This window comes from Thalassophryne amazonica, chromosome 16 (genome assembly GCF_902500255.1).
Source record: "Thalassophryne amazonica chromosome 16, fThaAma1.1, whole genome shotgun sequence".
Lineage (NCBI taxonomy): Eukaryota > Metazoa > Chordata > Actinopteri > Batrachoidiformes > Batrachoididae > Thalassophryne > Thalassophryne amazonica.
In genome coordinates, this window is record NC_047118.1 from 77,982,006 (window position 1) to 77,996,145 (window position 14,140).

The following is a 14,140-nucleotide window of genomic DNA, read 5'->3' on the forward strand; positions in this document are numbered from 1 at the left end:
GCTTCGCTGACATTAGCGTATGACGCCAACATAAAAGCGATCGCATTGAATTGAAAACGCTTCGCTGACATTAGCGTATGACGCCAACATAAAAGCGATCGCATTGAATTGAAAACGCTTCGCTAACATTAGCGTATGACGCCAACATAAAAGCGATCGCATTGAATTGAAAACGCTTCGCTGACATTAGCGTATGACGCCAACATAAAAGCGATCGCATTGAATTGAAAACGCTTCGCTGACATTAGCGTATGACGGCAACATAAAAGCGATCGCATTGAATTCAAAACGCTTTGCTGACATTAGCGTATGATGCCAACATAAAAGCGATCGCATTGAATTCAAAACGCTTCGCTGACATTAGCGTATGACGCCAACATAAAAGCGATCGCATTGAATTGAAAACTCTTCGCTAACATTAGTGTATGACGCCAACATAAAAGCGATCGCATTGAATTGAAAACGCTTCGCTAACATTAGCGTATGACGCCAGTATAAAAGCGATCGCATTGAATTGAAAACGCTTTGCTAACATTAGCGTATGATGTCAACATAAAAGCACTCGCATTGAATTGAAAATGCTTTGCTAACATTAGCGTATGATGTCAACATAAAAGCACTCGCATTGAATTGAAAATGCTTTGCTAACATTAGCGTATGATGTCAACATAAAAGCAATCGCATTGAATTGAAAATGCTTTGCTAACATTAGTGTACGATGTCAACATAAAAGCAATCACATGATTACATTGAAATAAAAGCAAGCAATTAACAGCAAACGCTAATGTTAGCATTCCCGCTAATTGTAGATAGAAGTGATCACATTGAAATAAAGAACGTTACCGATATTGGCGTTTGATGCACACACAAAAGCAATCACGTTGCGATGAAAACATTTTGCTAACCTTACTGGGTTCTGTCAGATTTATTTCTGCATTATGCTAAAAAAGATTTCTTGTGTTTATGGTTATTGAAAATGTTTTGTGGTAGTTAGATGTGACTTCTGCATGTTTTCTGAATTCTAAGTAAACACTGTGTTTGTTTGTTGAACTATAAATCCCATCAGGCCTCTGATCACTTACCTGAGAAAATTCTACTATTACGACCCTGAGGAAGAGATCCACCTGTCACTCAATGAGACGGGGCGGGACCACAACAGCCAGCCAGGGGTGGAGACTCAGACATAGCACTGGAACCTGATAGGACAAAGTAAGTGACTGACAGTGCATCAAGTACCTAGTATCAGTAGCGAGGACCAGGATCTGAAGTTCCTGCTGTGGGCTTGGTATTCTTTCAGAAGAGCACTCAGAGAGAAAATGTACAAAAAGTAATTGCTAATGCAAGTTAGCGTCGTGTAGATTTATAAGATAACCAGGAGAGTGTTCGGAACATAACAAACCAAAAACGCACGGCACCACTGGACCTAAATTCCAGGACTGTGTGTCCGGGTGATGCAGATGACATTTTGGGATGTGAAATTAAGATCCAAACGCATCGGTGATAAACTCCGTCTCTGCGTCCGCGCGGAGCGGAAACAGCAGGAGGACAATTGTTGTATTTTGGCCATCTACTGGTGGTTGGCTCTCACTGCGGTATTGTATCACTTCCTGTTCCGGAGCACAGCGGTGTTTTGCTGTATCTGTTAGCTGTTTAATCTGCACAGTTAGATTGATCTAGTTAACTAGATAACGATTTGTTTCACAGTGTAATCTTCACGTGCCTTAACTAAAGCACTCCCTCTGCTGAATTACCTCTAAATTATTTACACATTATTCACTTTGTGTGTTTTTAGGAATCCGCTAGCTTAGCACAGCTACTAGCTCTTAACCGGTTTAGCATGGCGGCTTCTCCTGTCTCTCCCGCACTTTTCTGCTCTGGGTATGAAATGTTTAGTTATTCCTTGGCCTCCTTTAGCAGTAACGGTACTTGTAATAAGTGTAGCTTATTCGTAGCTTTGGAGGCCAGGCTGGGCGAATTGGAGACTCGGCTCCGCACCTTGGAAAATTCTACAGCTAGCCAGGCCCCTGTAGTCGGTGCGGACCAAGGTAGCTTAGCCGCCATTAGTTCCCCTCCAGCAGATCCCGAGCAGCCGGGAAAGCAGGCCGACTAGGTGACTGTGAGGAGGAAGCGTAGTCCTAAACAGAAGCCCTGTGTACACCACCAACCCGTTCACATCTCTAACCGTTTTTCTCCACTCGGCGACACACCTGCCGAGGAACAAACTCTGGTTATTGGCGACTCTGTTTTGAGAAATGTGAAGTTAGCGACACCAGCAGCCATAGTCAATTGTCTTCTGGGGGCCAGAGCAGGTGACATTGAAGGAAATTTGAAACTGCTGGCTAAGGCTAAGCGTAAATTTGGTAAGATTGTAATTCACGTCGGCAGTAATGACACCCGGTTACGCCAATCGGAGGTCACTAAAATTAATATTGAATCGGTGTGTAACTTTGCAAAAACAATGTCGGACTCTGTAGTTTTCGCTGGGCCCCTCCCCAGTCGGACCGGGAGTGACATGTTTAGCCGCATGTTCTCCCTGAATTGCTGGCTGTCTGAGTGGTGTCCAAAAAATGAGGTGGGCTTCATAGATAATTGGCAAAGCTTCTGGGGAAAACCTGGTCTTGTTAGGAGAGACGGCATCCATCCCACTTTGGATGGAGCAGCTCTCATTTCTAGAAATCTGGCCAATTTTCTTAAATCCTCCAAACCGTGACTATCCAGGGTTGGGACCAGGAAGCAGAGTTGTAGTCTTACACACCTCTGCAGCTTCTCTCCCCCTGCCATCCCCTCATTACCCCATCCCCGTAGAGACGGTGCCTGCTCCCAGACCACCAGTAACCAGCAAAAATATATTTAAGCATAAAAATGAAAGAAAAAATAATATAGCACCTTCAACTGCACCACAGACTAAAACAGTTAAATGTGGTCTATTAAACATTAGATCTCTCTCTTCTAAGTCCCTGTTAGTAAATGATATAATAATTGATCAACATATTGATTTATTCTGCCTTACAGAAACCTGGTTACAGCAGGATGAATGTTAGTTTAAATGAGTCAACACCCACCATTTCCTAAGATGGCTGCCAGTTTTATGAATTTACGGCAGTTTCCGTGCATATATATGAATATGGTACTTCATTTATCACTCATACAGTGTACTACTGTGTAGGAGAGTGATCCAATAATCACAAAATGATTTGTTTACCATTCTAAGAAAAAAGGCATGAAATATTGCTGCCACAAAATTATTTTTCTTCAAGCCTCCACTTGAAAAGCCAAAGAATCACTTTCTAAAGTGTTAATTGAACAAAATATTGTGTGCATGGAAATAACAATAACTAATATGAGAAAACAGTATCCAAATGGCATTAACGTGATATCAGTGCATGATTTTTGACACTGACTGCTGAACGATATGAATGACATAGTTCCTGTGAACAAAATAGCCCCACAAATAATTAATAAATGTACAAGAAGAACTTCCATATTTGCAAAACAATGAGTGCACATTACTTCTGTGTAATGTTCACCCCTTTCTTAGATATATGTAATGTAAATTGTCACGATTGAAAGATGGAAATGGAGCCAAACGACAAAAAGTAAATAAACCCCATATAGTCCACCAACTTTGCAATGCAAAAAGGTGCTACAGTGGAAGAGAGTTTTTCTTCAAACATGAAAAAATACATTTATTGAAGTGTGTCAATTTCAAAGTGTTTGCTCATTATATTGACACATTCAAAAAAAAAAAAAAAAAATCGTAACCAAACCAAAAAAAAAGGGGGGGGGGAGCAGGGCTCAAGAGAGGCTGCTCATACCTCACATTTACAACTGCAGATAGCTGTGCAAGCCAGGCCAAGCCTGTAGCATGTGCATCTGCCACAACAGCCAGACTTGCAGCCACATTTGGTGAGTTGTTCACAACTCTTTGCAATTGGTTAGTTGGCTGTCCAGAAGACCACCTGTTCATCACCAACCTTGTTCCAGCCCCAGTCAGCTGGATTGTCTGCTTTTGGTTGACACAGAATCGCCTGAGCCCATATGCATCCTGCCTGGAATGCTGCACGTTTGGTGTGTTGAAGCAGAGCTGCACTGGTAGGAGGGATGGCTTCATATGGTCTCTGCTTCTGGGCAAACAGGTCAAGTCTGGCTTCATCTACACTGTCAACAGTGCTGGACCTGTCATACATGGTGATCATAAACTTCTCCAGTATCTTGATATCTGAGTCTTCAATGGTTGGTGGGTACTTGCTTAGTTTGGAAAATACTGGGGTGGTCTCTGGAAATATGTCCCATGTTTGCCAAGCTGTTTTCTTTCCTTTGTTTCTAAAGGCAGAGACCACATCATAACCCGTGAAAGCATGGAAGAACAGCATTCCTGTGGCTTTTTCTTGGTCAACATTGCTGTATAGGTCATGAATGGGAATCCAGCGAAGGCTCTGTCCCTGGATGAATGAAAGCCATAGCTGCTGTAGACCCATGCCTTGAAGAGTTGGGAAGACACTCAAACCAATGACCAGAACATCTGTGTCATTGGCTTTGACCGTAACAGATTTGCTGCCCTGTCCAACAGCATACTTGGCATGGACAAAGAGGTGGCTGTCTGCCTCCTCATGAGTGCAATCATCCAGTGTTATAAGATTCACTTTGTGGTTGCTAAGTACCTTTCTTCCTTTGGTCACAATCACCAAATTGGGTGCAGGCATTTGGGCAATTTTGTCTGCAAGGAAGCAAAACAGTTCAGACTTGTTCTCGTTGTTTCTGAGGAAGGTTTTCCAGTTTGAAGGAACAGTGTTCTTGTCTGTAACCTTGCGCCTTCCCCAGATCCCCTTTTGGATCTTGTTTGCTTTCAGACTTGATGCACTGTAAACATCAAACACAACATGTGTTGTCTTGTATTCACTAGCATATGTACTAATCCTTGGCAAGAAGTAAGATTAGCGTAGTCTGCAAAGGTCTTTGACGTTTTTGGTGGGAGTGCATGGACCAAAACTGAGCCATCGATGATGTCTTCTGCCTTTGGCTCTTGGTCTGGAAGTGAGACAAGTTTCTCGAGGATGGAGGTGAGTTGGGATTTCTGACAACTATAGATCTTTCCCCCCTCACTCAAAGAAGCAGGGGACATTTGATTTTCATGTTGAAAGAATTCCTGAAGGTCACATTCTCTACTCTGACAGGATATGAATAGCCTGGAGAAAAGTTGACAGTCTTTGAGCAGCTTCTGTTTTGAGGGCTTTGCAACAGGTTTATCTTGAGAAAAGAAATTCAGTCTGTTTTTCTTGATAGGCTCGTAGAATGAGGTTGGGTTTTCTGCCAAGCCTTTCAGCTGTCTAACTAAATCTACCAATTTCTTTCTACACTGTTCTACCAGCTAATTGATATGGGGCTATTAGACAGCATTTGGGACACTAAACTACACTACATGCATGCGCTACACAATTAGTCATAATCTACCAGTGGAGTTAGTAAAACTACATGAAGGTAGAGCATTAATAAAGGAAGATTAGCTGACACTGAACCCCATGCTGAGTTACACAGCAGTGAAGTCACCAGTGTGCCCTGGTTGTGCATTTATATTCACTCCTCTAAGCTAAACTTTTATTATAATACCACCATCTAACTTGTATATATACATGTATTGACAGCTATACAGATGTATGTAGCAATGAACAGTGTGTACCACTCATTTTAAAGAAAACTTTTTCAGAGGAGACATAATGTACTGAATCTTGGGCTTTTGTTGCGATATTTGATTCAGTCCTCATTTAAAAAAAAAGCTGTAGACAATTATTAACATAAATGCATTGCGCAATGGTTTATTGGAACTGTTTGAAGTACATAAAAGGAAAAAAAAAAGTTAAAAAACATGAACAGAATCAAACGATGCCCGAATTAGGAATTTGTTCGGTGGCCATCTTGAAAATCGGCAGCCATCTTTAAATTTTGAGTGGCCATCCAGTGAATATAAAAAATAGCCTCTGAACAACACATGCACCAAATTTGAGACTTTTGTCACAAACCGAAGTGTTCTGGTGAAAATTTGGATTTATCTGCTGCACTAGAGTGAGAAATTTTCACATTCCAGTCAACATTCCAGCAGCCAGACCTACAGATCTCAAAGTAGAGGCCGTGAAAACTTGCCAAAATGAATATTCCAGATAATCCGTGTCTGCTACATTTAAGATGCATGGAATTTAATAAAAGCAAACTGAATTTCAGCCATCTTATATATATTACTCTGGAGCAAAGAAGACAGACAGTTTTTGACATAAGCAGGACTGCTGTTGTCCGTGTGGAGCCTGATCAGAGTGTCTCAAATGCATTTCTTCTGTCGTGAATGTACTGAGATTACCCATAATGCACCTGGACACAGCATGTCCACACTAAAACCTTCAAAATTAGTGCATTACTTTAACTAAAACATATATCTGATATTTTCACTTCGTAAAACTTCAGTCGTGACGTTAACTTAAATAACTAACTCTGAAATTAGTTTGGTTAAAATTTTAAGCAAAAGTTAAAACTGTATGCCTCTGGATGACTTGGGTGATATTGCCAGTGCATCAGTATGGGTGTATGCCTCTGGATGACTTGGGTGATATTGCCAGTGCATCAGTATGGGGTCAAAAGAAATGATCTTTTTTTCTTTTGTTTTTGTTTTTTCTTTTCTGTGACCAGTTCTCGTTTGCTTGCAGAGGATAGAGCGGTTTCTTCTGGAACCAGCTCTCCTCTGTTTGCAGAGGATGGAACTGTACATCTACTACAAAACATTTAGGAGGTAGGTACTCAAACCTTTGATTTCAGACTTCATAAATGTTTGTAACTGTTAAGCTTTGTTCATCACGCCTACAAAAATATGTTAGCGGTCTAAATTTTATCAGACCATTTATCCGAACATACAGTAGTGTTCAAAATAATAGTAGTGCTATGTGACTAAAAGATTAATCCAGGTTTTGAGTATATTTCTTATTGATGGGAAACAAGGTACCAGTAGATTCAGTAGATTCTGACGAATCCAACAAGACCAAGCATTCATGATATGCACACTCTTAAGGCTATGAAATTGGGCTATTAGTAAAAAAAAAAAAAAAAAAAAGTAGAAAAGGGGATGTTCACAATAATAGTAGTGTGGCATCCAGTCAGTGAGTTCGTCAATTTTGTGGAACAAACAGATGTGAATCAGGTGTCCCCTATTTAAGGATGAAGCCAGCACCTGTTGAACATGCGTTTCTCTTTGAAAGCCTGAGGAAAATGGGACGTTTGTTCAGACACTGTTCAGAAGAACAGCGTAGTTTGATTAAAAAGTTGATTGGAGAGGGGAAAACTTATACGCAGGTGCAAAAAATTATAGGCTGTTCATCTACAATGACCTCCAATGCTTTTAAATGGACAAAAAAAACAGAGACGCGTGGAAGAAAATGGAAAACAGCCATCAAAATGGATAGAAGAATAACCAGAATGGCAAAGGCTCACCCATTGATCAGCTCCAGGATCAATCAATCAATCAATTTTTTTATATAGCGCCAAATCACAACAAACAGTTGCCCCAAGGCGCTTTATATTGTACGGCAAGGCCATACAATAATTATGTAAAACCCCAACGGTCAAAACGACCCCCTGTGAGCAAGCACTTGGCTACAGTGGGAAGGAGAAACTCCCTTTTAACAGGAAGAAACCTCCAGCAGAACCAGGCTCAGGGAGGGGCAGTCTTCTGCTGGGACTGGTTGGGGCTGAGGGAGAGAACCAGGAAAAAGACATGCTGTGGAGGGGAGCAGAGATCGATCACTAATGATTAAATGCAGAGTGGTGCATACAGAGCAAAAAGAGAAAGAAACAGTGCATCATGGGAACCCCCCAGCAGTCTACGTCTATAGCAGCATAACTAAGGGATGGTTCAGGGTCACCCGATCCAGCCCTAACTATAAGCTTTAGCAAAAAGGAAAGTTTTAAGCCTAATCTTAAAAGTAGATAGGGTGTCTGTCTCCCTGATCTGAATTGGGAGCTGGTTCCACAGGAGAGGAGCCTGAAAGCTGAAGGCTCTGCCTCCCATTCTACTCTTACAAACCCTAGGAACTACAAGTAAGCCTGCAGTCTGAGAGCGAAGCGCTCTATTGGGGTGATATGGTACTACGAGGTCCCTAAGATAAGATGGGACCTGATTATTCAAAACCTTATAAGTAAGAAGAAGAATTTTAAATTCTATTCTAGAATTAACAGGAAGCCAATGAAGAGAGGCCAATATGGGTGAGATATGCTCTCTCCTTCTAGTCCCCGTTAGTACTCTAGCTGCAGCATTTTGAATTAACTGAAGGCTTTTTAGGGAACTTTTAGGACAACCTGATAATAATGAATTACAATAGTCCAGCCTAGAGGAAATAAATGCATGAATTAGTTTTTCAGCATCACTCTGAGACAAGACCTTTCTGATTTTAGAGATATTGCGTAAATGCAAAAAAGCAGCCCTACATATTTGTTTAATATGCACTTTGAATGACATATTCTGATCAAAAATGACTCCAAGATTTCTCACAGTATTACTAGAGGCCAGGGCAATGCCATCCAGAGTAAGGATCTGGTTAGACACCATGTTTCTAAGATTTGTGGGGCCAAGTACAATAACTTCAGTTTTATCTGAGTTTAAAAGCAGGAAATTAGAGGTCATCCATGTCTTTATGTCTGTAAGACAATCCTGCAGTTTAGCTAATTGGTGTGTGTCCTCTGGCTTCATGGATAGATAAAGCTGGGTATCATCTGCGTAACAATGAAAATTTAAGCAATACCGTCTAATAATACTACCTAAGGGAAGCATGTATAAAGTGAATAAAATTGGTCCTAGCACAGAACCTTGTGGAACTCCATAATTAACCCTAGTCTGTGAAGAAGATTCCCCATTTACATGAACAAATTGTAATCTATTAGACAAATATGATTCAAACCACCGCAGCGCAGTGCCTTTAATACCTATGGCATTATCAGGATGTTCAAAGACAGTCAACACATCAACTGGCCTAAAGACAAATGGAGGAATATTTTGTGGACTGATGAGAGTAAAATTGTTCTTTTTGGGTCCAAGGGCTGCAGACAGTTTGTGAGACGATCCCCAAACTGAATTCAAGCCACAGTTCACAGTGAAGCATGGTGGTGCAAGCATCATGATATGGGCATGTTTCTCCTACTATGGTGTTGGGCCTATATATCGTACCAGGTATCATGGATCAGTTTGGATATGTCAAAATACTTGAAGAGGTCATGTTGCCTTATGCTGAAGAGGACATGCCCTTGAAATGGGTGTTTCAACAAGACAATGACCCCAAGCACACAAGTAAACGAGCAAAATCTTGGTTCCAAACCAACAAAATTAATGTTTTGGAGTGGCCTGCCCAATCCCCTGACCTAAATCCAATTGAGAACCTGTGGGGTGACATCAAAAAAGCTGTTTCTGAAGCAAAACCAAGAAATGTGAATGAATTGTGGAATGTTGTTAAAGAATCTTGGAGTGGAATAACAGCTGAAAGGTGCCACAAGTTGGTTGAGTCCATGCCTCGCAGATGTGAAGGAATCATGCAAAACTGTGGTTATACAACTAAATACTAGTTTAGTTATTCACAGGATTGCTAGAAAAGCAGTTTGAACATAATAGTTTTGAGTTTGTAGCGTCAATAGCAGAGGCTACTACTCGTATTATTGTGAACACCCCCTTTTCTACTTTTTTACTAATAGCCCAGTTTCATAGCCTTAAGAGTGTGCATATCATGAATGCTTGGTCTTGTTGGATTTCTGAGAATCTACTGGTACCTTGTTTCCCATGTAACAATAAGAAATATACTCAAAACCTAGATTAATCTTTATAGTCACATAGCACTACTATTATTCGGAACACTACTGTAATTAGTCCGCTGATGGTTTTCAAAGTTATCTGAAAGCTAATCTGATAATGAAAACATTAGCTTTGATAATTAGTGGATTAGCAGAACTGTGTCCACCACTGATTAATAATATTTAATAGCACTGAAGTATAAGTCACAGGACACACATCACTTTGGATCTACTGATATTTTCATACACAGTGCTCCGGTTTCAGAGGCCATACGGAAATAGATTAGATTAGATCGAACTTTATTGATCCCTTGGTAAGACTCCCTCGGGGAAATTGAGGTTCTAGCAGCATGGAATAGCAGCACACAGGGTAAGAAGCACACACAGTATAAAAAGTGAAATTGTTTATTTGGTGGTTGTTGGTAGTCTGGTCAAAGTAGTTGGTCCCTCCTCCAAGTCTGGTCTGCCTGCAGGGCCTCTCAAAAAAAGACAAAAAAAAAAGTGGGTTTTAGTTCAAAAGCATACTGTGAGTATTTATTGTGGTCAGGTGCCCCCTTCTGACAGCTTCCTGTGCATGGGGTGGTGTTCTGATCCAGTCTGAGGATTGGAGCTGGAGGTTTACTGATGCCGGACGGTTTGTTGGCAGTCCTGCAGCTCACGTCTTTTCAGCGTGGAGCTGATCGCCGCTCATGAAGTCATTTCTTTTGACTGCTGCTGTGTTTGTTCAGCATCTGTTCAGCAGATATGGATTGGATCCACGTGTGGATTTGGCCCCAGATGCTTCATGAGTCTTTGTCTAGTAAGAGAAGGTGAGCAGTAAGTCCAGTCCAGGCCCAGAGGCCCGTTGGTGCCGCTGCTTATCCCTTGGTTGAAGTAGTCAGCATTCTCTTTAGCCTGTTTCCAGATGGGTGGACTGAGACACAACAGATGAAGCGTTTTGTCCAAGGACACAAACAGTTACTTGGAGCGGGAATCGAACCCGGGTCTACATATTTGTATCGCTGCTGCTTAACATCACCCCAGTAAATCTTCTATAACTGCTCAGTCTTCTCGTACCAGTTTTTAATGGCACAGGTCAGGATTTACTAATCTGGATGAGCACGTCTTGCTAACCATATCTGTGATTGGTTATTTATGGGGTCAGAGGTCACCAGAAATTCACTGTGAAGATTTTGTAGGAATTATTTGAGTGAATTTTGAGGACTGTGATGTGCTCCATGTTTGAATTGTAAAAACATCTTTCTTCTCCTCCCTCCAGGTTCTCTTTGGTTTCCCGCTCTTCTGTCCACAGACGTTGAAATATGGATGCTGCAGCAATCAGCTTCTTGAGCTCTTTTCAGGTGGAGTTTCAGATGATCCACCCTCCCCAGGCTCTCTGATTGGCTCACAGGGAGCTGGGCAGGGCCGGGGATGTGGAGACGCTGCCTCTTTTGATGTCATGACTGAGCAGCCAGGTGTTGTTTGGAAACGGACTCCATTTAGCGAGACGCTTAAATTCGTCCTCGCGGTGTTGACGCCTCTTTTAACATCGGGACCCATGGAAAGATGCAGCACTTTGGTTTTCTTCCTGATAAACTGACCTCAAATCAGCATCACACTCATTAGAGCGCTCACCTTCACCATGGCCCGTTTTGCAACGTTGTGTTCTGACTCCGCCCCCTTTTTTCACATCGACTGCAAAATTTATTTTGCAACCAATCACGTGAAAATACAGTGAAATTCTAACTTCCTGGGTGGAGTCATGAAGATCCAGAAGGACCCAGAATAGCACTTGGAACATGTTCTGGTTCTGGTCACATGACATCAATGATCCCTGGTGTTGCCACCATGTTGAAAGGTCAAAGGTTGAGTTCTAGGTGGATATAAATGTTCAGTTAAAATCTGAAAACTGAGAAACGCACTTTAAAAATGGCTTCTTTTTTAAACTCGTATCATGGCAATGTTTTAAATGAAATGGGAATAAGTTGACAAACTTCCTGCTTGCTTTTTAAGTTATGTGAGCGCAGATGTACGTAAGCGGAGTGAGCGTTGACTGACGTGAACAAACAACGTCTTTGTCTCTGTTCTTAAACAAGTTCAGTTATTTATTAATTTTTTGTTTCACCTTTTGCACAAACAAAATCACCTCACAGTTTTATCATTTCAGAGTGACTGTACATAATGACTGTTCCTTCAGATGCAACTGAGGCATGAATGGAAATGGAGATGATTTTGTCAGCCGAAGATAAATATGGAAACAGGAAGTTATGTTTAGATTGGGAGGGGCCAAACTAAACAACTTCCTGTTTCCATAAAGAGCAGAAAATGTAAAAATATTTATTTGAAATGAGAACAAACAATATTTGAACCTTATTTTTGTTATTGTTTGCTAACAAACTTTTTTTTCCTCCTCGTGTTTGTGATATTTTTCCTTTTTTGTTTCATTTATTTAATGTCACATTGGAATAAATTAATCTTTACTTTGATTTTAAAAGCAAACCTGTCAAACAGTAAAGCTGCGCGTTTACTTTGTGAAACAGTTTTGACCTTCATGGTGGCATCCAGATGTGATTATGTCAATGAAACTTTCCAAATGTCCTCCAGGTCGTCGAGTTTTGTCTTCATCAGCACTAAAGCAAAACCACATTTTGTGCTTTTATTCTGAAAGACACTGGATTAATTAGACATTAATTGCTGGCACTTTATCAGATAAAGTCTGGTAATAATTACCAAGCTGACTGAAATGTGGTTCATGAATTATTTCTGAATGTTTCCTTCAGTGATTTACAGGAACAGGAAGTTAGTCTTTGACTGTTGTTCAAATAAATGTCCGATCATTCATAGATTTGTAGTCACGTTTGAGTTGCACTTTGTCAATGACTGCACATTAATAATATTTTCAGTGCTGTTCTCCACCTTCAGGCTTTGGAACAAGATGAGGTGTATCATGTCTAACTTTGGTGGTGGTGGGGGGGGGGGGGGGGGGGGCAAGCTTCTTGACACAATTCATCTGGAAACTTCTCTTATCTTTAGAGTGAAATGAATCTCCAGTACGATGCAAATACAAAAGTAGCACAGACAAACGGTCTGCCCAATACTTTAAACGGGTTCAGGACCATTTTAGTTCTGAATGTCTGAGCTGTTTGACAGAGCTGTTGATGCTCTGTCCATCTGTGGACCACACCTCAGCAGACACACATGGTTAGCTGGATTGAGATCCATATTCAGATTTAGATGCTTTAATTTTTGGCTTAATGCTCGAGCTCATTTTCACGCTAACGAGTCTTTGTTGGCTTTTGCTTTCTGGTTGGTCACAGCATCAGGATTTTCTGAGCTTTTGCTCTCAGATCCTGCAGCAAAGAAGCTTTACTGCAGTGTGAAGCTGCGGTTATTATAAATCTAAGTTTAGTCTGATCAGATCATGGAACTTTAATGTTGGGAAGACATTATACAGTAGTGTTCAGAATAACAGTAGTGCTATGTGACTAAAAAGATTAATCCAGGTTTTGAGTATATTTGTTATTGTTACATGGGAAACAAGGTACCAGTAGATTCAGTAGATTCTCACAAATCCAACAAGACCAAGCATTCATGATATGCACACTCTTAAGGCTATGAAATTGGGCTATTAGTCAAAAAAAAAAAAGTAGAAAAGGGGGTGTTCATAATAATAGTAGCATCTGCTGTTGACGCTACAAACTCAAAACTGTTATGTTCAAACTGCTTTTTTTTAGCAATCCTGTGAATAACTAAACTAGTATTTAGTTGTATAACCACAGTTTTTCATGATTTCTTCACATCTGCGAGGCATTAATTTTGTTGGTTTGGAACCAAGATTTTGCTGGTTTACTAGTGTGCTTGGGGTCATTGTCTTGTTGAAACACCCATTTCAAGGGCATGTCCTCTTCAGCATAAGGCAACATGACCTCTTCAAATATTTTGACATATCCAAACTGATCCATGATACCTGGTATGTGATATATAGGCCCAACACCATAGTAGGAGAAACATGCCCATATCATGATGCTTGCACCACCATGCTTCACTGTCTTCACTGTGAACTGTGGCTTGAATTCAGAGTTTGGGGGTTGTCTCACAAACTGTCTGCGGCCCTTGGACCCAGAAAGAACAATTTTACTCTCATCAGTCCACAAAATATTCCTCCATTTCTCTTTAGGCCAGTTGATGTGTTCTTTGGCAAATTGTAACCTCTTCTGCATGTCTTTTATTTAACAGAGGGACTTTGCGGGGGATTCTTGCAAATAAATTAGCTTCACACAGGCGTCTTCTGTCACAGCACTTAAAGGTAACCCCAGACTGTCTTTGAACATCCTGGAGCTTATCAATG

General features: G+C 40.9%; 1 protein-coding gene across 1 annotated transcript in view; it reads left to right on the top strand.

Annotated features, from left to right (window-relative positions):
* LOC117527642 overlaps positions 1–11,471 on the top strand; it is a 53,700-nt gene extending 42,229 nt beyond the window's left edge. Inside the window, exons 9-10 of the mRNA XM_034190076.1 lie at positions 1,067–1,209; positions 11,072–11,471. Of these exons, the coding sequence (XP_034045967.1) occupies positions 1,067–1,187 (121 nt within the window). The 3' untranslated portion in view covers positions 1,188–1,209; positions 11,072–11,471. The remainder of the gene's footprint in view (positions 1–1,066; positions 1,210–11,071) is intronic.
* Positions 11,472–14,140: the final 2,669 nt, after the last annotated feature.